The sequence below is a fragment of the Schistocerca cancellata genome, chromosome 5, assembly GCF_023864275.1.
Source record: "Schistocerca cancellata isolate TAMUIC-IGC-003103 chromosome 5, iqSchCanc2.1, whole genome shotgun sequence".
In the NCBI taxonomy this organism is placed as follows: domain Eukaryota; kingdom Metazoa; phylum Arthropoda; class Insecta; order Orthoptera; family Acrididae; genus Schistocerca; species Schistocerca cancellata.
In genome coordinates, this window is record NC_064630.1 from 377,004,425 (window position 1) to 377,028,388 (window position 23,964).

The following is a 23,964-nucleotide window of genomic DNA, read 5'->3' on the forward strand; positions in this document are numbered from 1 at the left end:
TCGTGGCAAACGAATCTGCTCCAGTCCGGAATCCCTGAAGCATTACACCAACAACCTGACAACAGCTTTCGCATCCCGCAACTACCCTCCCGACCTGGTACAGAAGCAAATAACCAGAGCCACTTCCTCATCCTCTCAAACCCAGAACCTCTCACAGAAGAACCACAAAAGTGCCCCACTTGTGACAGGATACTTTCCGGGACTGGATCAGATTCTGAATGTGGCTCTCCAGCAGGATCATCAAACCCACCAACAAGCAACAGTACCTCCATTACGACAGCTGCCACCCATTCCACATCAAACGGTCCCTTCCCTACAGCCTAGGTCTTCGTGGCAAACGAATCTGCTCCAGTCCGGAATCCCTGAAGCATTACACCAACAACCTGACAACAGCTTTCGCATCCCGCAACTACCCTCCCAACCTGGTACAGAAACAAATAACCAGAGCCACTTCCTCATCCTCTCAAACCCAGAACCTCTCACAGAAGAACCACAAAAGAGCCCCACTTGTGACAGGATACTTTCCGGGACTGGAGCAGATTCTGAATGTGGCTCTCCAGCAGGGATACGACTTCCTCAAATCCTGCCCTGAAATGAGATCCATCCTTCATGAAATCCTCCCCACTCCACCAAGAGTGTCTTTCCGCCGTCCACCGAACCTTCGTAACCTCTTAGTTCATCCCTATGAAATCCCCAAACCACCTTCCCTACCCTCTGGCTCCTACCCTTGTAACCGCCCCCGGTGTAAAACCTGTCCCATGCACCCTCCCACCACCACCTACTCCAGTCCTGTAACCCGGAAGGTGTACACAATCAAAGGCAGAGCCACGTGTGAAAGCACCCACGTGATCTACCAACTGACCTGCCTACACTGTGATGCATTCTATGTGGGAATGACCAGCAACAAACTGTCCATTCGCATGAATGGACACAGGCAGACAGTGTTTGTTGGTAATGAGGATCACCCTGTGGCTAAACATGCCTTGGTGCACGACCAGCACATCTTGGCGCAGTGTTACACCGTCCGGGTTATCTGGATACTTCCTACTAACACCAACCTATCCGAACTCCGGAGATGGGAACTTGCTCTTCAATATATCCTCTCTTCCCGTTATCCACCAGGCCTCAATCTCCGCTAATTTCAAATTTCCGCCACTCATACCTCACCTGTCATTCATCAACATCTTTGCCTCTGCACTTCTGCCTCGACTGACATCTCTGCCCAAACTCTTTGTCTTTAAATATGTCTGCTTGTGTCTGTATATGTGTGGATGGATATGTGTGTGTGTGCGAGTGTATACCCGTCCTTTTTTCCCCCTAAGGTAAGTCTTTCCGCTCCCGGGACTGGAATGACTCCTTACCCTCTCCCTTAAAACCCACATCCTTTCGTCTTTCCCTCTCCTTCCCTCTTCCTGATGAGGCAACAGTTTGTTGCGAAAGCTTGAATTTTGTGTGTATGTTTGTGTTCGTTTGTGTGTCTGTCGACCAGCCAGCACTTTCATTTGGTAAGTCACATCATCTTTGTTTTTAGGTATATTTTTCCTTCGTGGAATGTTTCCTTCTATTATATATATATATATATATATATATATATATATATATATATATATATATATATATATATATATATATATATATAAAAATTGGCCACAAACCAATAAGTTTATGGAAAAATGGCTGTGCGTAATTGTGGCATGAGCTTTCAAGTAAACATCGTAGAGTTAGGAGTACTTTTGTTGGAATAATTTATTTTCATAAATGAAAATGTTCAAAATAAATTGCTTTTGAAAAAGAAGAGAAGTGATGTGAATCAAAATATACTTACTAGTTGGCGAATCACTGCCAGACACTCTCCTGTTGGCAAGTACCACTGAGTAGTCAGAGAGAGGGACACTTGGGAATTCAGTTCCACCAATGACGAAACATACAATTGTCCCTTCTATTCTGTGTTGTCTGTGGCTTGTGACATTGTTTGGTCATAAGAATATTGAATCCCTAATTTTCGCTAAAATTAAACTTCTGCTTGCTGTCACATCGTATGTGAATAAGGCACAGCTCAGTTTCAGTAACTTGGAAAATATACTACATCCATATGTGATCGAAGATTTACAGGATGAATATGTAATTTCAATTCTTCTCTCAGCATCTCCACTATATTGTCACGTCCCGTCCGGGATTTTCCATTGTTTAAATTTTTCTTGGGCATTTAGTTGGGTATGGTCTTTGATATAGTGTTAATCTTTTCCTACAAGACTTGCTGTCATCTTCAGTTTTGTGCAATATCAACAACTACATCTGGCCAAATATTTGAGAAAAATTTAAATATACTACATCCGATTCTTTATATTTAAAACAAATTAGCTATACTTGCATAACTTATGGTAATTGTTTGTGTTTTGCTTTACTGCTCCAATTTTGTATGTAATTGGCTACGAATTTTTATTTTCCAGGTCTGCATAGAAATGCTGAAGTGTTTGGAAATTACCCTGCAGTATATTATTAGCCAAGGAAATGTTGATGCATTTGTTGTACCAAGTGTTCCAAGAATGGTCATTGCTGTTTTACAAGAATCATTCAAGCACTGTCAGAAGAGGTTCCTATACTGTGTTTCTGCACTCATATTTTATTGATCCAATTCATATTACAAAATTCTGTCTTGCTGTTTGTGAGACATATTCTTCTCAAGGGATGTGGTAAAAGGAAGTAGATGCTCTGCCTGAGAAATTACATTGTACAAGGTGGGATAAGTGGTCTCCCTAGTTTCAAACAATCACTGAAGAACATGCAGGTGCAGTAGCAGAGTGAGAGTAGTGGCATTTGGTGGGGGAAACAACACCATTTTCAGTAGTCACCATTCAGTGGTCTGCTGAGCATCGAGGCTTTCTCATAGAAACGTTCTTTAAAAACAATAATAGTGTGGTGGCAACGCAGAGGGCTTTTGAATAATCACAATAGGGTTCCTGATGCTAAAACCAGTAGATTATCATTGGATTACTAATGTTGGGCAACAGAATGTGCACTTCCTAGAAAATCAGTTGGCCAACCTAAAAGTGTGAGGGAATATTATCCCAAGTGGTAAGGCAAATTTTACAGTCTGACCTTCACTTGATGGTTGGTCAAGAACTTAGTCCAGAAGACTGGGTGAAATTTATAGGTGCTTGCAATGCAATCTTAGCCTCTGTGCAACCCAACATTATTCTGTAGTCTAGTGATGAAGCACCATTTCACCTACCCAGCTCAGTAAATAGGCAAAATTTTCATTACTGGGCGACTGAAAACCCCTTGTGAACTTTGCCAAAGACCTCTGCACAGCGACCGAGCGAAGTGGCGCAGTGGTTAGACATTGGACTCGCATTCGGGAGGACGATGGTTCAATCCCGCGTCCAGCCATCCTGATTTAGGTTTTCCGTGATTTCCCTAAATCACTCCAGGCAAATGCCGGGATGGTTCCTCTGAAAGGGCACGGCCGACTTCCTTCTCCATCCTTCCCTAATCCAATGAGACCGATGACCTCGCTGTCTGGCCTCCTTCCCCAAAACAAGCCAACCCCAACCTCTGCACAGCCCCAAAGTGATAATTGAGTGTGCTGTGTCCTCCTTAGCATTACTGGGCCTTACTTTTTTGAATCTTGAGGTGCAACTGTTACTGTGAACTCTGTGCACTATTCTGAGATGCAGAAGAAATTTTTACTCCATAGAAGGGAAGAACATGGTGAGGAATATGACACAGAAGCCTTTTGGTTTCAACAGGATGGTGCCATGGCTCATACTGCTTATCATTCACACAAAATTCTGCAAGAACGATTTTCCAGCCACCTGATCTTACGAGGAGATGTTCCATAGCCCCCTCGCTCTCCAGATTTTAGCCCCTGTTATTTTTTTATTTGGGGATACCTCAAAGCAGAGGTTTACAAAGTTTGACCAAGGACCTAAGAAGTTCTTAAGAGGGCAATTACAGATGTCATCGCTGAAATAATGCAAGATATGCGGAGAAGGGTTTTTGAAAACTTTTTTAAACGACTCGGTATGTGCATTGCTTGCCAAGGTCGTCCACACACACACACACACACACACACACACACACACCACACACACAATTCTCACGTCAAATCAGGTAGACCACTCTGCCCCACCTTGTACTTTTCAACACCAGAGTGCCGCAGTTAAGTGTTTGGTTTAAAACAAAGATATTTATTAATGAATTTAATGGTTATGTTGGCAGTTATTTATTATGAGATGTATTTGTATCACATTTCTTACTCAGAATAACCTAGAAGTAATGTGTTTTGTTGAATGCATTTATTATTTAATTTTTGAAAAATTTGTATATTTGTGAATAATGATAAGACAAATATATTGTTTGCCTGTTTGATTATATGAATGATTATGGGAATAATTGGTGAAATAAGTAAACTACCCTTTGTCTTCTGTTTGTCTTTGGAATCCAAACACTGTACCAAGAGTTTTAAGGAGAGGTGCAAAAGGGAAGTCCCATTGAGAAATTATTACTTAAAATAAATTCCAAAATTCAAGGAACACGGAGATATAGTAATAGAAGACATTGGATATAAGTTTCTATAGCTAAATGTTATATGCTTACCTAGTACTTGAATACTTACGTCTGAGTACCATGTTTAATCATCAAACAAGGTCAATGGTGGTTACATCATTTGTTTTCTCATATTAGTTCAGGTGAATGTTATACTAATTCCTCTGAATTTCATTTCATTCCTACATCTCAGTTTTGGAACTTGATTCTTGGTGCAATATTAAAATTACAGACTATTCCTGTTAGAGACTTCATTTGTTATCTAATGATTATTGGTGCAGTGGTTTTTTTAAATGTGTATAAAGAGGACCTAAGATACTGTTTGACAGCAAAAGGCCATAACAAGAAGCTACTGTAGATTGTACCAGGGTCGAAAGGTAATCTGTGCCGATTACTAAAACCAAACATAGTTCATAAGAGAGAGAGGATAGGGTGCATCACAATGGTTATCAGCCCTTCAGGAAAAAGAAGGAAACAGATAACAATCCATAAGTGCTCACTTCCTTGTCATCACCTCTTTGTCAGCATCATTTCTATCTAACATTGAGGTTTTTTTATGTTAGTATGTGTTGTAAAGTAATGGAGTTTCTTTCAGCAGCAGTTAACTAGTATCTTCAACTCTTCACCTGTTTTTTCTTTTTATAAATATTTAACAGATTTCATTACTGAATCCAAAGTCAAGGCTTTACATACAGAGAAAAGACAGAGAGCAGCTTAAACCAAGTATTTCAGAGAATATCTTACAACATACATTCATTTAATGCCTCATGTGCCAGGTTTTACATTACCAGGATGACTCCTGTGATAGTCATTGTGAAGCATTACAATCAAGTATATAGCTAACAGCTCTTGTTTTGGCATTTAAAATATAGGGTAAGCTCTGTTGTAGGGCTAGTGTTGATGACGTCTCATCCGTTTGATGCAAGCGTTAAGCCCAATGGTCTCTTTGGTACCATTGAAGAGTGTCGCGTACACTCAACAAAAACACTTAAGACACAATTCTCACTTCCCATGAGGAAAGAGGCTGTTATGTGTAGGGAGGGGGGGGGGGGGGAGAAAAAATCATTTGATTAGGTGTCCGAACATACCTCTGGTGTTCTCCCAACCAACATTGCTGTAAGCCTCTTTCTCTTATGACAAAAGGTGTTGTAAACAATGGAATAGGTAGTGTGTGAGGTGGAGCAAGACTATTCAAGAGGCATTTGTTTACTGTTCCATAATGTGATTATCAAACTTAAAGTGCCAATGTGCAGTTCTGTTGTTCAGCTACCCTGAGTTCAAGGCCAGATCTCATGAGAAGCTTCTGCAGTACAAACATCATAATAGTAATCTCATTTATCGCTATGATTTTAATGACCATCCTGAAAAATTAGTGTAAATTTGAAGTTTAATAATAGTTTTGGTTTGCAGATGTAGATACGATGGCCTCAGCTGTGTTAATAGTTTACATAGGGCTTGTGACCTTTGATGTTAACAGCCTCATTAAGTAATTAAAAATCACAATTACTATTTTGCCCTTTGAGATCTTCAGGTGTTGAGGTTTATTAATGCATCATGAACATTCTTTTTTTACTCACGGTACAGCATTTTACAATAGCTGTCTTGAAAACTTCCATTGCAGAATCCTGCAATGCCTTACTCCCTCTCTCTCTCCCGTGAAATTCTTCCATGGGCCAGACTGAAACCAATTGCAGGCCACATCCAGCCTACAGGGTGCCAGTTGCCAACCCTCAAACGAAAGTTATACACCTGTGACCCCTCATAGGTAATGTGGAGGATAGTGACTGTGACAGGAGAACTAGTGATGTATTTGTGGAGACGGACAAGGAAACTGTGGAGAGGTAAGGAGCAGGAGGGAAAAGGGACACAGGCGACTCCGAGTAGCAGAAGCAAAATGAAAATTGAATCGGGTAACAGTCATGTAAATCAAGCGAGAAAGAGAAAGCTTTAGTGATAAGGAATGTATAAGGTCTGTGCAGGGGAGGAATAAAGGAAGAAGTCAGGGCAGGAGAGGGAAAGGTAAGGATTAGAAAGTGAAAAGAGAAAAGACCTCTAGACCTTGCAAGTTATGAGAGAATGGAGGATATGTCATATGATGACCTTTTTTAAATTGAAAATCCAGCTTGATTTGACATAATCTTGTTTCAGGATTTTGCAGTTATGTGGACATTATTATTAAGAGTAATACCTCAAACTTTATAGTTAATAAGTTTTAACATTTGTTTAATTTTTTTCTTTTTCAAACTGTGTTTAAGTGAGTCTACGTATGGCAGTGTTTTGCACTTAATCAGTGAAGTTTTGATGGAACTGTTCAACAAATCCCATGAGGTTCTCCTGAATTTTTTAACAGTGCTATCAGAAAATTTACAGTTCAACTGTATTTTTGAGGATGAAGTTACACTTTTAACAGAAGGTATGCTGTTAGTTTGATCGTGCTGTTGCCTACAGTGTGTATGGGCTTAACACGCCCAGAAATATTTTAATTCGTAATAAATTAATTTACCCATTTCAGTGTTGGAGTCCTTCGGTTATCTGTGTGAGCACATGAAAGGACTGGGTGTGAAAGTGTTAGCAGATTCTTGGAAAGGCTACATATTGCTTGTTGAGAAGTACTCAAAGGATCTGAAACCCTACCTCAATGTTACAGCACCAATCAAGTTCCTAGTACAAGAAATAGCAGAATTCAGTGACTCTGTAATAAATGTTCAAAATGTAAGTGATTTTATCTGGTTAATGACATATAATTTTATTCTGTTATAGACACAGTCACAATAACTTTTCACAATGCTTCTTCTTCTATTTATCCTCATCTTCATCCTCCTCCTCCTCCTCCTGAAACGTTATTGTTTATGCAGATAGTTCTGCCTGACACAAAGCATTTATTTCAAATTAAAAACAAGTGAGTACTTATACACTTAATATGTGCATGAAAGATAATCCATCAAACAAAATACATGATTGCTTTATCTCAAAATTAACTGATTTGCTGTTGACTCCAGTACAGTTAACATCATGGGACATTAAGCTTGTTGATTTTGTTAACTCGTTAACTTTAGAGAGAAAGTTTCAACAAGGAGAGAGAGGAGCAACTAGAGAAACGATACTGTGGTGTGGGAGAAAAGGAGGGGTGCTTTATTTTTCTTGGTGTAACAATTATAATATTGGTGTTGTCTGGAAAATCTGTCCAATGGGTAAACACAGGTTAGTTGTACTGAACCATTATGTAAGTCAGAGTTCATGCAGTTTGAAAGATAAAGGCTGTGAGCAAGGTGGGGGAAAAAAAAAAGAGAGAGAGAAGGGGGCAGAGAAATACTGCTAATGACTTTTAATATCATGAGGTAGAAACTAGTCTACAGTATATCTGACAGTGCTGTGTCATGTTTAGTTACTGATTTTTAAATTTGCTATGAGAATAAACACGTTAGCATGAGGTACATTAGCTTGAAACATTTGTAATCAAAATTCTTGATATATGTCTGACTGAATTGGGACTGTACAAAACTTGGAAAGTGAAAGCGCTGAATTTGGAACAGCTCCTCCTTAAATGTGTTCTTTAGACTTGTGATTATTGTAAATAAGTTAAATGAAAAATACAAATTAAACTTTTTAGACCAAAAAAATTTAAATTACATTGTGAAATTTAGCTTTACTTCAAATAATCAGTGATTTCAGAAAGTGTGATTTTAATTGCGGGCTGTTTGTGTCGATTTTGGAGTCGCTTGGTATTACTTTTTTGCAGACTTCAAAAACACTTTTAATCAATTGAAATAACTTCATTTCTCATACAGTTAAATATCTCTCTTCACGCAAAATGCAGTAGTCCTACATGGAAGCACTATAAGCTATCAATTATTGCTTATCTTGACTGACTACAAATTGTGTTCATCATACTGCTTCAGAATATTAAGAGACAATTGAGTTGACCATGTTTTACCTGTAGGGCTGGTACAAATTAATAAATGAGTGGGTGAAGTGATGACATAAAGGTTATTCTTTTCTTTTACCTTATATTTTTCTCGTTGTCAACTTGAAGAGTCTCATTATTTTTTATTTTACAATATAACTTTCTCAACAGGAAGAGGCCATGACAACATTTATTTATTTGATCTACCACTGGCTCCACCAAACAAAAATATCCAAATATAATGCCTTTTAAGGTATTCATCCCCCCCCCCCCCCCCCTCTGTCATTCTTAAATAATGCAATGGTGAGAAGTTTCTGGTTCAGTTATTCTGAAAATTCAGATCTGGAATGTCAGTTGGAAGTTTGTTTTACCCACCTCATTAGTCCTTGAGAGCAGCTAACTTACAAACACTGCACACTTTATGGGAATTGTGAGTATCGGTTCCCACTCAACTATGAAACACCAATGTAAACGAGAAAAATAAATAAATTCTAAAGTAAAAATAGAACCCTTAACCTTACAAGAAGTTTCATGAATTCATTTACCTACAAAATAGTGATTTAAGACTGGTGTGATAATATAAGGTTTTTATTGGTTTAAACACTAATTTTGATAGCCTGAAACTGTAATTTAAATTCTTTGTGATATCCCTTCCCCCCCTCCCACCTTCCCCCCCTCCCACCCCCCTACCCCACTGCCCCACAATCCCCATCCCAGAAGGATAATAGCCAATGACGCTCCTAATTGGAAGATGGCCGTTGAAGTTTACATATTGTTAGAAATGTCATACAGTTAAAACAGACCGAGTGAAATTTTTAAATATACCTAATAAAATCTCAAAATTTCACACTATGTAAAAATTATGTCTCATCTCTTAAATCAATGTGTGTTCCTTAGTTTGCATTTTATATTCTCTCTTTTCTGTCAACTGATTCTCAGTTAATACCTTCATTAAAATCTTGCTTTGATCATTTTGATTAATGTATTCCTGCATTATATTACCATTTTTGGCATTACCATTGCCTGATTCTGTACTTTCTTAGATTTTGTCTTCATTTACTCCTACCTGTTGAGCATCTCGCAATTTAACAATAATCCCTTGCATGAACAGTTGACCCACTTGTGCTGTCAAAGTACATTCTCAGGTATCATTTGTTGCTTATCTTCCTTTTATCGAAACCTGTAGACTTCTCATATGCTACAAATGTAATTTGTTAACTTCCTTCATCACTACATATTATAACAAACCATTGATCGGAGTAGTATCCACTTTAAATTTACCTAATTTCTGAGTGTGAAGTCACAATTTTACTATGATTAAGTGCTACAAAAATTCAGATACCATTATGATGTTACTTATGCTAGACTCACCATATGTCCAGTATTTAATAATTTTGTTTAACATGTAAATACCTCCCACTAAACACCTTACTTGATACAAACTTCTGTCTCATTTTGGTTTGCCTTCAAGTGTGTATAGAATACTTTGGACTCCATGTCTGTCTCATTATAGGTGCCTAACAACTGACGACTTCAAACATGCCATTGGCAGATGCGACACAACCATTTTAACATTACTCATATTAGTTGATGCATTTGATACTATTGATTTCATTATACTACTTATGAAAATGAAACCACTGAATATCAAACAGCGCAACACTTTGTGGTTCAACAGCTTCTTTAAAACAGATGTCAACAAGTCATCTCAGTGTCAGAGAAGTCATGAAAAAATGCCCTCGGAGGTCCTGTGCGCTCAAATCCTTGGTCCATTAGTTGTCTTGCCGGTATCTTGTCCGGAATCTGTTGCAAACAACATGTCATTTCATTCATACAATTAAGCAATTGCCTCAACAGAGTCTGTTCGTGCATTCACATAATTGGTTCCAACCTTGCTTGCTCACAATACAACAGAGGGGTAGGAGTGTGGGGAGACCATATGAAACAGTTATAAGTTTGCAAAGATTTAGTCTTGAGAAATTTTATGGACCTTTTTTTTTAATAATAATCTAACTGTTATGATCAAAGGATTTATTATGAAGCCACCATTGATGTTTTATTTTTATTTTTTTCCCCATGTGGCTTCTTGATGGTTCACTTGAGCATATTATATAGCATCTGATGAATATTGATCACAATTTAAAGCGTAGTTTACACAAATTGAAACATTGCTTACACTCCTAATTGCTGTTCCACACTTTCTTACAATACTGCATCATTTAATGCAACAGTTGTGAAAATGGGTCTCTTCTGCAAATTATGCCCCTGTATTGAAACGTAATGATTTCTGTCTGTCTGTGTTTTATATGAGATCTCTTGCAAGATTTGCAGCGGCTCTCTTCCAGAACAAATTTGCACTTTCCATTCATTCAGCAGGGTATATGCTGAAATGAGCCTTCCTGGATTTAAAACCGTGCTAGACCAACACTTGGGCACAACTCAGTCTTTTGTAATCAGTACTCTACCTCATGCAGAATGATGTAAGAAAGGGGTGTCTGGTATCTTGTGAATGTTGCAGCCATTAAAGGTGGAAATTAAGCTTAATTAGGCAAGGTGTATGGGAGGAATTTAGTTATGGCTGTGCATGACAAATCTCCTGTGTATTCAGAGCAAATGATCTAGGTAAAACCTCAAAAAACCTTAACCATGATGTCCCGATCCATCAGAGTCCTCCTCAAGGACTCATTCAACATGCCAGACTGCTGTCAGAATTTTCGTGTTTTTCTTAGTGCTGTGGAAGCTGTCACGCATGCCTTGCGGACAGAGATGACTGAGAGAATGGATGCAGTGACAAATAGTTTTGTCAAACCTTAGGTGTTTGTTCCAGAAAGCTGCACTTATGTGACCAAAAGTATCCAGACACCGCCAAAAACATATGTTTTTCATATTAGGTGCATTGTGCTGCCACCTACTGCCACATACTCCATATCAGCAACCTCAGTAGTCATTAGACATCATGAGCAATGGGGTGCTCTGCAGAACTCAAAGACTTCGAACATGATCAGGTGACTGGGTGTCACTGGTGTCATAAATCTGTTCGCTAGATTTCCACACGGCTAAACATAACTAGGTCCACTGTTTCCGATGTGATAATGAAGTGCAAATCATGACAGCAGAAAAGTGTACAGGCCAACCTCGTCTATTGACTGACAGAGACCACCGACAGTTGAAGAGGGTCATAATGTGTAATAGGTATACATCTATCCAGACCATCACACAGGAATTCCAAACTGCAATAGGATCTACTGCAAGTGCTATGTCAGTTAGGCGGAAGGTGAGAAGACTTGGATTTCATGGTCAAGCCGCTGCTCATAAGGCACACATCACGCCGGTAAATGCCAAACGATGCCTCACTTGGTCTAAGGAGCATAAACATTGGATGATTGAACAGTGGTAAAATGTTGTGTGGAGTGATGAATCACGGTACACAATGTGGCAATCCGATGGCAGGCTGTGGGTATGGTGAATGCCCAGTGAACATCATCTACCAGCATGTGTAGTGCCAACAGTAAAATTCAGAGGCATTGGTGTTATATTGTGGTCATGTTTTTCATGGAGGGGGCTTGCATCCCTTGTTGTTTTGAGTCGTACTATCATAGCACAGGCCTACATTGATGTTTTAAGCACTTTCTTGCTTCCCACTGTTGAAGAGCAATTTGGGGATGGCGATTGCATCTTTCAACACAAGCGAGCACCTGTTCATAATGCACGGCCTGTGGCGGAGTGGTTACACAACAACATTTCTGTAATGGACTGGCCTGCACAGAATCCTGACCTGAATCGTGTAGAACACCTCAGGGATGTTTTGGAATGCTGGCTTCGTGCCAGGCCTCACCAACCAACATTGATACCTCTCATCAATGCAGCACTCCATGAAGAATGGGCTGCCATTCGCCAAGAAACCTTCCAGCACCTGATCGAACATATGCTTGTGAGAGTGGAAGCTGTCATCAAGGCTAAGGGTGGGCCAACACCATACTGAATTCCAGCATTACCGATGGAGGGCACCACAAACTTGTAAGTCATTTTCTTTTGGTCAAATAGTGTATGAGCGGTATTTTTTGAATAAGATCCTTTTGTGAGTGAGAGTCAGAATGACATTTGATAACTGCAGTGTGTATGCGCATCTGCTCCAAAATGTTCTGCATGCATTTAGAGGACATTTGCTGCCATATCGCCTCCCCATGTGCTGAACTGTAGAAATTTCTAACTTAGAGGTACAATCTATAATTTGGTTTTTGAGTGCAAGAAACCTCAGTGTGTCATATAAAACAAGTGGCATGGCCTACTGTCTTCTGGTGTGATGTTGCTGTATAATAATGCAAGGTCACCTGCTTCTGCACATATGCAGGGTATAACTATGCCTTTTGCATGGGAACAACTGATTCACCCACCTTACAGTCCAGACTCTACTCTTGGTGATTTTCATTTGTTTCAGTACTTAGAGATCCTTGATGGTCAGTGCTTCAACAGTGACAAAGAAGTAAAGAAGTGAAAAGTGCATTTAAGGATTGTTTTTTAAAACAGAGAGAGAGAGAGAGAGAGAACTTGTTGAGCAGTATGACAGATGTTGGAACAACAATGGAAATTACGTAGAAACATAGATAAAAGTTTAGAATGTACAACATGGAGAAAATTATTTTTTAAAGATATTTACAATATTTTTCTTCTTATTAAAAATAGACCTTATATTAAAAAATACCCCTGCCTTAGGCAGGTAGCATTCAGGGCAGGGAAGAAAGCCAATGTGCACTCAGTTTGTCTGCTGGGAGGCCTCATCCAAGATGTGGAGGCAGTCTTGCCTGCAGCTATTGAGTGAGCAGAGTGCAGTCATCAGCAAGTTCTGGCTAACGTCAGCACAGATGACGCCTGTTGCATGGAATCTGAGCCCATCCTTAGTTCATACAGGCAGCTGGTGGAATTGGTGAAGGCTGCTGGCCTCATGAGTGGAGTGCAAACAGAACTTGCAATATGCACCATTTTCCCCAGAATTGATCGGGATCCTTTGATTTGAAGCCAAGTGGAAGGCCTCAACCAAGGATTCATTGACTCTGTGATGGTCTTGGCTACATATTTCTAGAAATGCTTTATGGATTGGGGATTTTTAGGACTCACCTTGATAGGTCAGGTGTGTACTATACAAAGCAAGTAGCTACTCAGCTAGCAGAGTACTTGTGGAGTACACATGAGGATTTTTTAGGCTAGAAAGTAGTTAGAGGTACTCCAATGAACACTCACTAGCTGATAAGCAGCAAAGGAAGTCATACTACATTCAGAGTAAAGACGGTTCAACTGTCAAAATTTTATCTGTAAATTGTTGAAATATTTGTAACAGAGTTCTTGAATTTACTACCCTCTAGGAAAGTTTTCATGCTCAAATTACTCTCGAGGCTGAGAGCTGGCTGAAACCTGAAGTGGAAAGATCTGAGGTATTTAGCGAGTCATAAAATGTATATCGGAAAGACAGATTAGAGCCAGTAGGAGAGGGAGCGTTCATTGCAGTTTACAAAAATATTGTCTCTATTGAGGTCAAAAGTTGAACGCGGTAGTGAGGTTATCAGGCCATGTATAAAAGATCTAGGTGAAACCAAGCTATTTGTTCGACGTTTTTACTGACCACCCTATTTTGCTGTGTCAGTTCTAGAGTTATTCAAAGAATGTGTGTGGTTAGTAGCATGTAAATATCCAGATCATGCGTTTCTAGTTAGAGGTGACTTTAACCTGCCGAGTATAGACTGGGATGTCTGTCAGGGCATATACGGCTTAGGAAATCCTGGTAAAACCTGAGAATTTTACCGTCTGGGAGAAAACTGGGAAAAATTCGGGAACTTTTTAGAATTCCAGGAATTTTTCATTGTTGTAGTTTATCTTTGTAATTTTGACAAAGAATTTTATTGTAGGCCGCTGCTGCAGATTGATACTGCAGCAATGAAACATAAATGAGAGAAAAGGACCAGTTTTAAACTTAAGTTGTAAAGAAAATGCACCATTTACAACAATAAAACACAGTGCACACACAAGCATCCGCCAGAAGAAAAATTGGTGAAATGCTTTAGGATGAAGACTGTGCAATACTCCATAACAAAAAGTGGTTTCAGTGAGCGTAGCATCACGCCTGCTTAAATTAGGTTTGTTTGAGCAGTTGCCAGCAGGCTTATGTGTATGCGCAGAATTGAAGTTGTGTATGAGTAGCACTTACTCCTGCTTTTCACTGTTTGAAGTACGGCTGTTAGATATGTAAGCAGTAGCTGCAAGCAGCCACATGCTACCCAGAGAAATTTTTCTGCTGCGCCCAAGCTGCCAGATTCGCACATGCGTAGAGCAGTCAGAATTTTAGTGAGTAGTAGTCTCTACGTGACCCACGTTTGGGTTTTGTGATTTTGCTGTTCTCTCTTTCTGTTTACAGCTCTCACATCACATGAAAACAAAACTAATTTTTGTGGCTGGGAGCTATCAGATGAATTAAAATGTGTTCACATAATTATGGAGGCCTAAAATATGTTGTTAATTTCAGTTTTCTTATTTTATTTCCGCATTATTGGCAATCCAGTATTAATTGCTTTACAGGACAATGAAGTTATTTTTGCCGGTTTGCTAAAGAAGTCTGTCTTTTATTTATCTTTTCTGCACAGACAGTCAATTTAATTGAAACAAAGTGTTTCATTCCATACTACTAGCTAGTTTCAGCTGTTCGCTGAATTTCAGATGCACTTTTTCATCTTCTAGCATGTATGGCCTTATGCCATGATAAAGAACTGAACATGAGATAATACTGTAATGTTTCTCTAAGAAAATTAGCATCCTGAGAAACCACACTGAAAAGCATTAGCAGTATTTTACATATCTGCCTTCTGCAAAACACAGTCTTTTTTTATCACAGCACATGTTTCAACACTTGTCTGGTACCTCCTCTTATTTCTTAATTTGTATTGTTTACTTCTTAAATTTAGTGAAAACTATTCTTCAGTAAATTATAGACTGACAGCATGCCATATTTTTGTCATTGTAACTCCCCACAAGTCTTTGTATTTACCCCTGGAATATAATATGAACTGCCAATTATACGGTTTCTTGGTTTCACAAGTAACCTTGTTAATTTTTATCCAGTTAATGGTCATGAAAAGCTTATTGTGCATAGTTCTGGTGTATACAACCTACCCCCCTACCCCCCCCCCCCTCCCTAATGAAATTTGTGGCTTTTTGCAATGCCATGTGGATGGAAACTTGATTGCAAATACCGGTACTACACGACAGTTTTGCAAAGTACAAATAATAATAAAAAAATAAGAAATAAACTGTCTTAAAAGTTACCACATGGCAAAATATTAGGATACTTTGAATTCTAGTGTCTAGTTTTGAAATGAATACTGTGCTAAGGACTGTTTTCTGATTTTGCATTCCTTATGTGGATAGGACACAATAAAACTGTGCCAAGTACAGCAACTCTATATGCCCCTCCAAACAGCTGCTGCACATCATATGTGATGTCCAAATACACAAAATTTCAAAAGAAGTGCGATGAACAGTGTATAAGCAGAGCAGACACCAAGCACAAGTTTCCTATGTCATTGCAGCTTCGTATGCACAATATTGCCTGTCTGGTAACTGCTCAAATGAACGTATTTCTAACAGATTGTGGGAAAATTTGCAAATGGTGCTTTGAAAAGTCTTACTTTCAAAGTAGATTTCCTTTTATGCAAGATGAATTATGTTAAGTGGGAGAATGTGTGACGAATTTCTTAAATCGCAGAGTGTTTGACACTCATTCAAAACACTTTGAGGACCAGCCACACAGAAAAATTTTGGGTCCAGAAGACAAGACATTTTGTCGTCATGTAAAATTTTACTGGCACATTTGTATTTGATATAACTTAAAGAGAAAGACCAATCTTATATGTGAAAGGTTAGCTTTCCCAACACCTATACTCTATATTTACCGGGTGGTTATAATTAAACTTTCCCTATTTGACACATTGTAACACAGTCACTAAATTACCAAACAAGGGCCAAAATAGGTAGCATTAATGTCAAGGACACAAGGAAGAGAAATAATTCAGAATCAGTTCAACTGAAACACTTTTAATGTGCTGCTAGGTACATCATATTGTTACATACCGGTGCCATTACTGCTACAAAAGGCTCTCAATATGGCGTCCATCAGTGTCCAGAAGAGTCTAAAAGCACAGGACTACATTATGCACAGCAGAACAAAGCACGTCCGTAGGTATGCTGGCTACCTCTTTTGATACGCTGCGCTTCAGATCAGCATGTGTGTGAACACTGTCCTGGTAAACCCTGTTCTTCAGGTTGGCCTGCAACCAGAAATCACTGGGAGTGAGATTACGTGATCATGCCAACCGAGCATTTGGAAACAATTGGCTGATAATTCAATCATTTGCAGATGTGTTTCGAAGAATCAGATGAACGTCACGAGTGATGTGCAGTGAAGCACCATCTAGCATGAAAACTGTTGAGTTCAATGTGTATCTCTTCTGTAGGGTGGGGTATGAGATGCTGCTGCAGCATATCACAGTAATGCAGGCCAGTCACACTGCACATCTTTAGTCCTTGAGCACCAACCTGTCCAAAAGAGAATGGGCCAATGATGAACGAAGGTCATGAAGCCACACCATACGGTGACATGTTCACCATATAGAGGATCTTCATGCCCAGTAACTGGAGGTGAAAATCCCCACACTTGTCAAATCTGTGTTCACCTCACCCATCAGAGAAAAATGACCTTCGTCTGTCCATAGGATGGTCCAGGGTCAGCCCTTGTCAACTGCCATCCTTACGAGAAAGTGGAGAGCGAAATCAACATATCATGCATCCTGTGTTGCAAGCTGCTGTAACATATGGATCTTGTACAGATACCATTTGAGAACGGGTCGAAGCGCCTTCCGTACAGTAGACCATGTGATGATAATCTGTCGTGACACAGCATGCACACTGCCTGACAATCGGGAATTGCATGCAGCATTATCTGCTATAGCAACAGAGATTTCATCAACCACCTGTGGTGCAACTGGTCTTCGGCCTCTTCCCGGATCGATGTCCAGTTCTCCAGTTGATTCGAACTACTTCAGCATGCTCCACACAGCAGGTGGAAAAAGCAGCCCCTTCTTTAATCCTTTCAGCCAGTGACCTTCTCGAAGTGCAGCTGCAGCATTACTGTTGTTTTGGTAATAGAGGTTCTCCAATAATACTCTGTTCCTTTTTTCCAAACTTGTGCTGAAACATCAACAAGTGCACTGCAACTGGTCAGGTGTGTGAGAGTATGAATCACAGTGACTGATCACAGCATCAGGTGGCCGTAGTTGGAACTGGATGGAAGTGCTGCGACTCACGGAAATCATGCACCCCATACTCTGGACATTAATGTTACCAAGTTTGGTACTCGTATGGTAAATGGTTTCTCTGTCATAATGTGTTAAATAGGAAAAGTTTAACCACACGGTATATTAATCTAAATCATTAATTTTTCCTATTTGTGTGATTCACAACTTAACAGTGATGTTGATATTGGCTGACTACATCAAGTGTCCTACGCTCTGAATACCTGCTATCATTTGCTGGTGAGATGATGTAACATGAGCTATGACTGGCCGATGAAAGCGCACCACAGTCTCAAATTCAGTGCTTCGGAAACTAATGTACTGTGTTTAGTGGAATTCATTTTATACTTTCATAATATGAAAATATGCAGTGTATAGTTGTTACACATCAAAGAGCTTTCCAAAATGTATTATTCTTTTGCTGGGTTTCGTTTCGTAAACTGCCAGGAAGTTCTATGCTGATGTATAAAAACTTCAATATTTGTAGGAGTGACAAGTTTTACAATTCTAGGGAAAGCATACTATCACTTAACAAGGAGAAAGTGTATTTTAATCCGGGAAAATGTGTATTTTCGCCCAGGAAAATATTTATTTTTACCAGGGAAAATGTGTGTTTTCACCAGGGAAAAAGTGTATTTTTAACTGGGAAATCTTGGAATTTTTTTCATTGTCAGTGTATTCATCCTATCTATGGATTCATTGCAGGGGGTGCAGCCAGACAGCAATATGAAGTACTTTGGAACATGTTTTCTGAAAACTGTCTTGATCACATTGCTTGGCAGCCCACAGGCAATGAAAATATCTTAGACCTGGTAGCTACAAATAGGCTGGACTTTATCGACATCATCAATGGAGAAATGGGGATCAGCGATCATGATGTCATTATAGCAATTGACCAAGCACAATGTAGGGAGACAGGTGTGTGTGTGTGTGTGTGTGTGTGTGTGTGTGTGTGTTTCATTCTGAAAGATAGCAAAGCAAAGCTCTGTAACTTCTGTTTGTGTATCTGTCGATGACACAGTGCCTCTGCCTTTCGGTGAGTTGTTTCCTTTACCCCTAAATAATTCGTTATTGTCAACCAAAAAGTTTTAAATTTCACATTCAGTAAATCATTCAGGCAGGAGAATCATGCAAACATACCTTCATTTGACCATCGGACAGACTCCCATATGGAAGACATAGTAATAAGCATCCTGGTTGTAAGAAACAACTGAAGGAATTGAAAACAAATAAGTCACCAGGTCTAGATGGAATCCTAGTTCGATTTTTCAAAGAGTACTCTATGGCAGTATGTTGTCCTCTACAGCGAATGTTCACCTGAGACAAGGGGATTGTCAGGACTGCACCAGGGAAATGTGATAAGGCCACTATTATTCTACATTTGGCAGAAAGGGGGGGCAGCTATCTGTGGTTGTTTGCTGATGATTCTGTAGTGTACGGTAAGGTGTCAAAGTTGATTGACTAAGGATGATAGAAAATAATTAGACAAAATTTCTAGTCGGTGTTATGAATGGCAGCTAGCCCTAAATGTAGTAAAAATGTAAGTTTATGTAGATGAGGAGGAAAAACAAACACGTATTGTGTGGTTACAGCATTAATGGTGTCCTACTCTGACACAGTGACGTCATTTAAATGATGTTGCAGAATGACATGATATGGAACGAGCATGTAAGGATTGTGACAGGAAAGCCAAATGGTTTACTTCGGTTTGTTGGGAGAGTTGTAGGATAATGTGTTTCATCTGTAAAGGAGACTGCATAGAGGACTCTAGTGCAATGTATTCCTGAGTACTGCTCAAATGTTTGGGATCCGTACCAGGTTGGATGAAAGGGAGACATAAAAGCCATTCAAAGGCAAGCTGCTATATTTATTACTGGTACATTCAAACAGCATGCAAAAGTTACAGAAATGCTTCAGTAATTCAAATTGGAATCCCTAGAGAGAAGGCAATGTTCTTTTGAAGGAACACTAGTGAGAAAATTTAGAGAACTAGCATTTGAAGCTGACTGCAGAACAATCCTGCGTCCAATATACATTGCGCTTAAAGACCATGAAGATAAGATACGAGAAATTGGGGCTCATATGGAGGCATATAGGCATTCATTTTTCCTTCACTCTATTTATGAGTGGAACTGGAAAGGAAAGGTCTAGTAGTGGTATGGGGTACCCTCCATCACAAACTGTAAAGTGGACTGCATAGTACCGAAGTAGATGTAGATATAGATATGGATTCAATTCCATAAATTCTGTATTGGAGAGCGTTCAGGGATGTGAAATGAAACAAGTTGTACATTAACAGGCAGAAACAACTAGTCTTGGATACTTTTGTAAAGTATACTAACAAAAAATAAAGACTAGGATTAAATGCTCAAACTGTAATTGTAGTAATTACTTCATAAATGTATGTTAGGAGAAAAACACCTACTTTGAAAATAGCCATTGTTACTCATTGTCTTCATCTAATACTTCAAAGCATTTATGTAACTTCATGAGGTGACTATCAGCTGTCTATAGACTGGAAAAGTAAGTATCTATCTAATACAAATATTAATGCTATCAAAAGGATATAAATTGTTGCTCACCTCATAGAGGAGTCGTTGAGTCACAGACAGGCATAGTGAGAAAGAATGCTAGGTATATTCAACTATCAGACCGAATCTTACATCAAATGCAGAAAAGTCAGGCACATTCACACAAACACAACTCACATACACGTGGCTACCATAATCTCCTGTAGCTAAGGTCTGACTGTGTCTGTGGTGAGAAGCAGTTTGTGCTGGGATAAGCAGTGGGGCAAGGAGGGCGAGGAATAGCAGGGTATCGGTGGGGAAAGATACTAGTGCTGCTTGTAGTGCCGTGCAGGGACGTGGTGGGGAAAGGAGGGGACTGCTACGTGCAGCACTGGGACGTTGTGCCGGTAGAAGGGGGCAGAAAAGGAGAAAGGACTATGTACGTGCACTGGCGGGATAGAAGGCAGTGTCGTAGGCCCTCCAAAGATAAGAATGCATCTATTAGGTGATGCTTCTATGCCCACTTCCAGCAGGGTCAGGTTATCAGTGAGCTCACATTGAAGTGACTAAGGAACTACCCATATTCTGAGATTCAGAGAAGGAAACAGTAAGAACTTTGTCTGTAATGGGTAAAAATTCAGTGTAGAACCCCAGTCCAACACAAGTATTCAATGTGTAAGGACTGACTGAGGTGGCGCAGTAGTTAGCACACTGAGATGCATTCAGGATGATGACGGTTCAAACCCACATTCGGCAATCTCAATTTAGGTTTTCCATGATTTTCCTAAATTGCTTCGGCCTAATGCTGGGAAGGTTTCTGTGATAGATCATGGTCGATTTCCTTCCCCATCCTTCTGATGGGACTGATGACCTCGCTGTTTGGTTGCCTCTCCCAAACCAACCAACCAATGTGTCTGAAGAGCAGAGAGTATTCACATTTTATTAGTGCAAGTGCTATCATTTCTAATGTTTAAAGTGAAAGCTTCTGTGACACTGTACTGCTGTGTTAATGTGCATTCTTACGTTACATCACTCTTGAGCTGTTCTCAAGTAAACATGAGGATGTGGCTCGTATCTGCCCATTTCTCATACATTAAGTGTATGACACAGCAGTGTACAATAGCTTATCAGTTCATATTCTTCATGCATTACTATCACTAATGCTATGAGAAGGTAATTAATCAGTTTTGTTAAATATTTTTATTTAAATTTGTTTGCATGTTTGTGCAGCAAAATTTGTGACTTGCAGCCATTACTTATAGTGATGTATATGTTTTGATTTCAATTTAGTTTATAGTTTTCAGTGTGTGTGTACTAATTTAAGCACATCTGCTCTTTTTTTCCAGGAATATGACAAACCAGATATCATAAAAAACCTGAAGGTGACATCATTTGAGCTGAAACTTATTTTGAAATTGTGTGAAAGCTATGCCGGTTACTTAAGTGACAGTTACACAGACTTGTTTCGCCTTCTGATCACACTTCATAGGTAAGTTATTCCTTAAGTCCCTCTTACTGAAGAAAATCACAATAAAAGTTTAACGCAGTTTCATTGTGGTTGCTGAATAGGTATATGTAGGGAGATGATGGAAATTGAGTAATAACTGCTTGAGTATTTGGAAAAATTGATCGGAAAGAATAGTTGAAGGAAATTTGAAGGTAATTTATGAATCTGTACACAATCCTGGGTGAACATTGACTGATACCTATATCAACAGACCTTCAATATCAGTACATTCAGGGTCAATATTCATAATTTGCGTTATACTCTGCTTCATGTTAATTCAGTTGTGTTTAGTTGTGATTGTGACAATGTCGATGCAGGATCACTCCTCAGAATATCGCGTAAAATCTTCTTGTCTGCTCCTAACCTCTTGATGCAGGATCTCGGCAGTGCGTGAAGTGATGAATAGATAGTAGTTGGCATCTTAAGTATGCAAATAAATTTTGCTTTTGTTATAACTTTATACAATGCCCTTAATGTATGGTTGAAATACACATTTTTTAACAACACTGGTACAATGGATCCAAGCATACATCTGTATGCTACCACTTATTAAAACATAAGGGTGAAGATTCAGGAATTTATAAGTTGAAGACCGTATTTGTGATTTTGTTTCATACAGATGTTTAACGATGTGTCAAAACATTATCCTTGCCACAAAACAACTTGTTAATTAATATTCATAAGTTTTATTGCCTGCTGTATTCTTAAGGCTAGTGTTCTTACTTCATTACTGATATAACTTGAGATTAGGAAATTGATTGCAAAAATGACACCAAGTCCTTCAGTGTATTTCATTTCATTCATACGTAAAGGTACACCTGACAATGCATCAGGGACTTGTTTCTGAGAACCCTTTATGTAATTAGTTTATATTTGGAGTTCTTGTAAAAACAAGGCCCACCTATTAGAAAGTTGTGTAATAACCTACTACTCCAGCAAGAATTCTGAAGCTTGATGATCGGTGTAAATAATTTCGTCCGCCCATGACATGACTGTCCAGACAGTGGTTTTATCTGTTCTTTAGTGGCATAATGTCATTAATTTTACGCACATGATAGCCATCATGTTGCATTCTATGCAGACCAATGACCGTAATGGTAATATAGCTTTTACTTTATTAATTTCTGTAACATTCCGCTACTGATATCGCATTCTAGATGTAATATTAATTTTGACGAGAAGTCTTTTAATTAAAATTTTAACGGTAACAGTAACTTATGCACATACTACTTACCCATTTCATGTACTGATCGACCTTTGTTGGGTCTCCCTGGTAACCTTAAAGCGAACAGGATGCTTTCCCCATAGATAGCCTCTTTGGCCCTAGTAAGACGAGTAGGTAGCCGTCGTTACTAGAGTGGTGCCTTTGTTATCATCTTTGCTTTGGTCGATAACGTACATGATAGAGGGCCACACTATTTAGGTCGCAGTAATTACCTTTTTGCACTATATTTTATAAGCTATAAGATTTTAACTTGTTTTATAAGTTCTGTAGATGGCAATAATGGCTTAATAGTAACTAACACGTTACTTTCTTAAGTGGCAGAAATGTAACTTACGTGATTGGCTATCCATGACGTTATGCCGGAGACGGTGGGCGGGGCTTCACGTATTTAATTAGCAGTTGGCGTCCTTCACATTGCAGTACACCACCAGCCACAAGCAAGAGGGTTGCCATGCGCCACCGCCTCCGGCTGACATCTATGATATATCAGTGTTCTTTACTGTTTTATCGATATACGATTTCATCCTTTATAGGTTTATAAGGATTCTCATTCATTTTGGTGTGAAGATCTTACAATAAGATCGAAACTGCTCGCCACATTTAAAAATTTGTGTGTTCAAGACTGCTTCCAGTTTAATTATTTTTTGGAATGTAATTTGAAAAAAAAAAATCGTTAAGTTACGGTGTTAATAATGGTTTGATTCAGATTTGGGCATATTTCCTTCCATAGGTAAAGCTCTTTCAATACATCTTTACACTCCACATTACGTGTATCATACAAAGATGTGTTTTTATGCACCAAATTGATTAGCTTCTCATGAGTCAAAACTCACAACCTACCAACCACAGTCAAACACAGGTTCCTACACTAACAGAGTGCCACGCAGTTCTTGTGAGAAGCAGTGATCTTTTTTCATGCAGGCTGCCTCCTCCCT

At 39.1% G+C, this 23,964-nt stretch overlaps 1 protein-coding gene across 1 annotated transcript in view; it reads left to right on the forward strand.

The window, feature by feature from the left end:
* LOC126188549 (uncharacterized protein C1orf112-like) overlaps window positions 1-23,964 on the forward strand; it is a 186,582-nt gene that overhangs the window by 79,590 nt on the left and 83,028 nt on the right. The window contains exons 4-7 of the mRNA XM_049930148.1: window positions 2,451-2,593; window positions 6,804-6,961; window positions 7,061-7,260; window positions 21,644-21,786. Coding sequence (XP_049786105.1) covers window positions 2,451-2,593; window positions 6,804-6,961; window positions 7,061-7,260; window positions 21,644-21,786 — 644 coding nt within the window. The remainder of the gene's footprint in view (window positions 1-2,450; window positions 2,594-6,803; window positions 6,962-7,060; window positions 7,261-21,643; window positions 21,787-23,964) is intronic.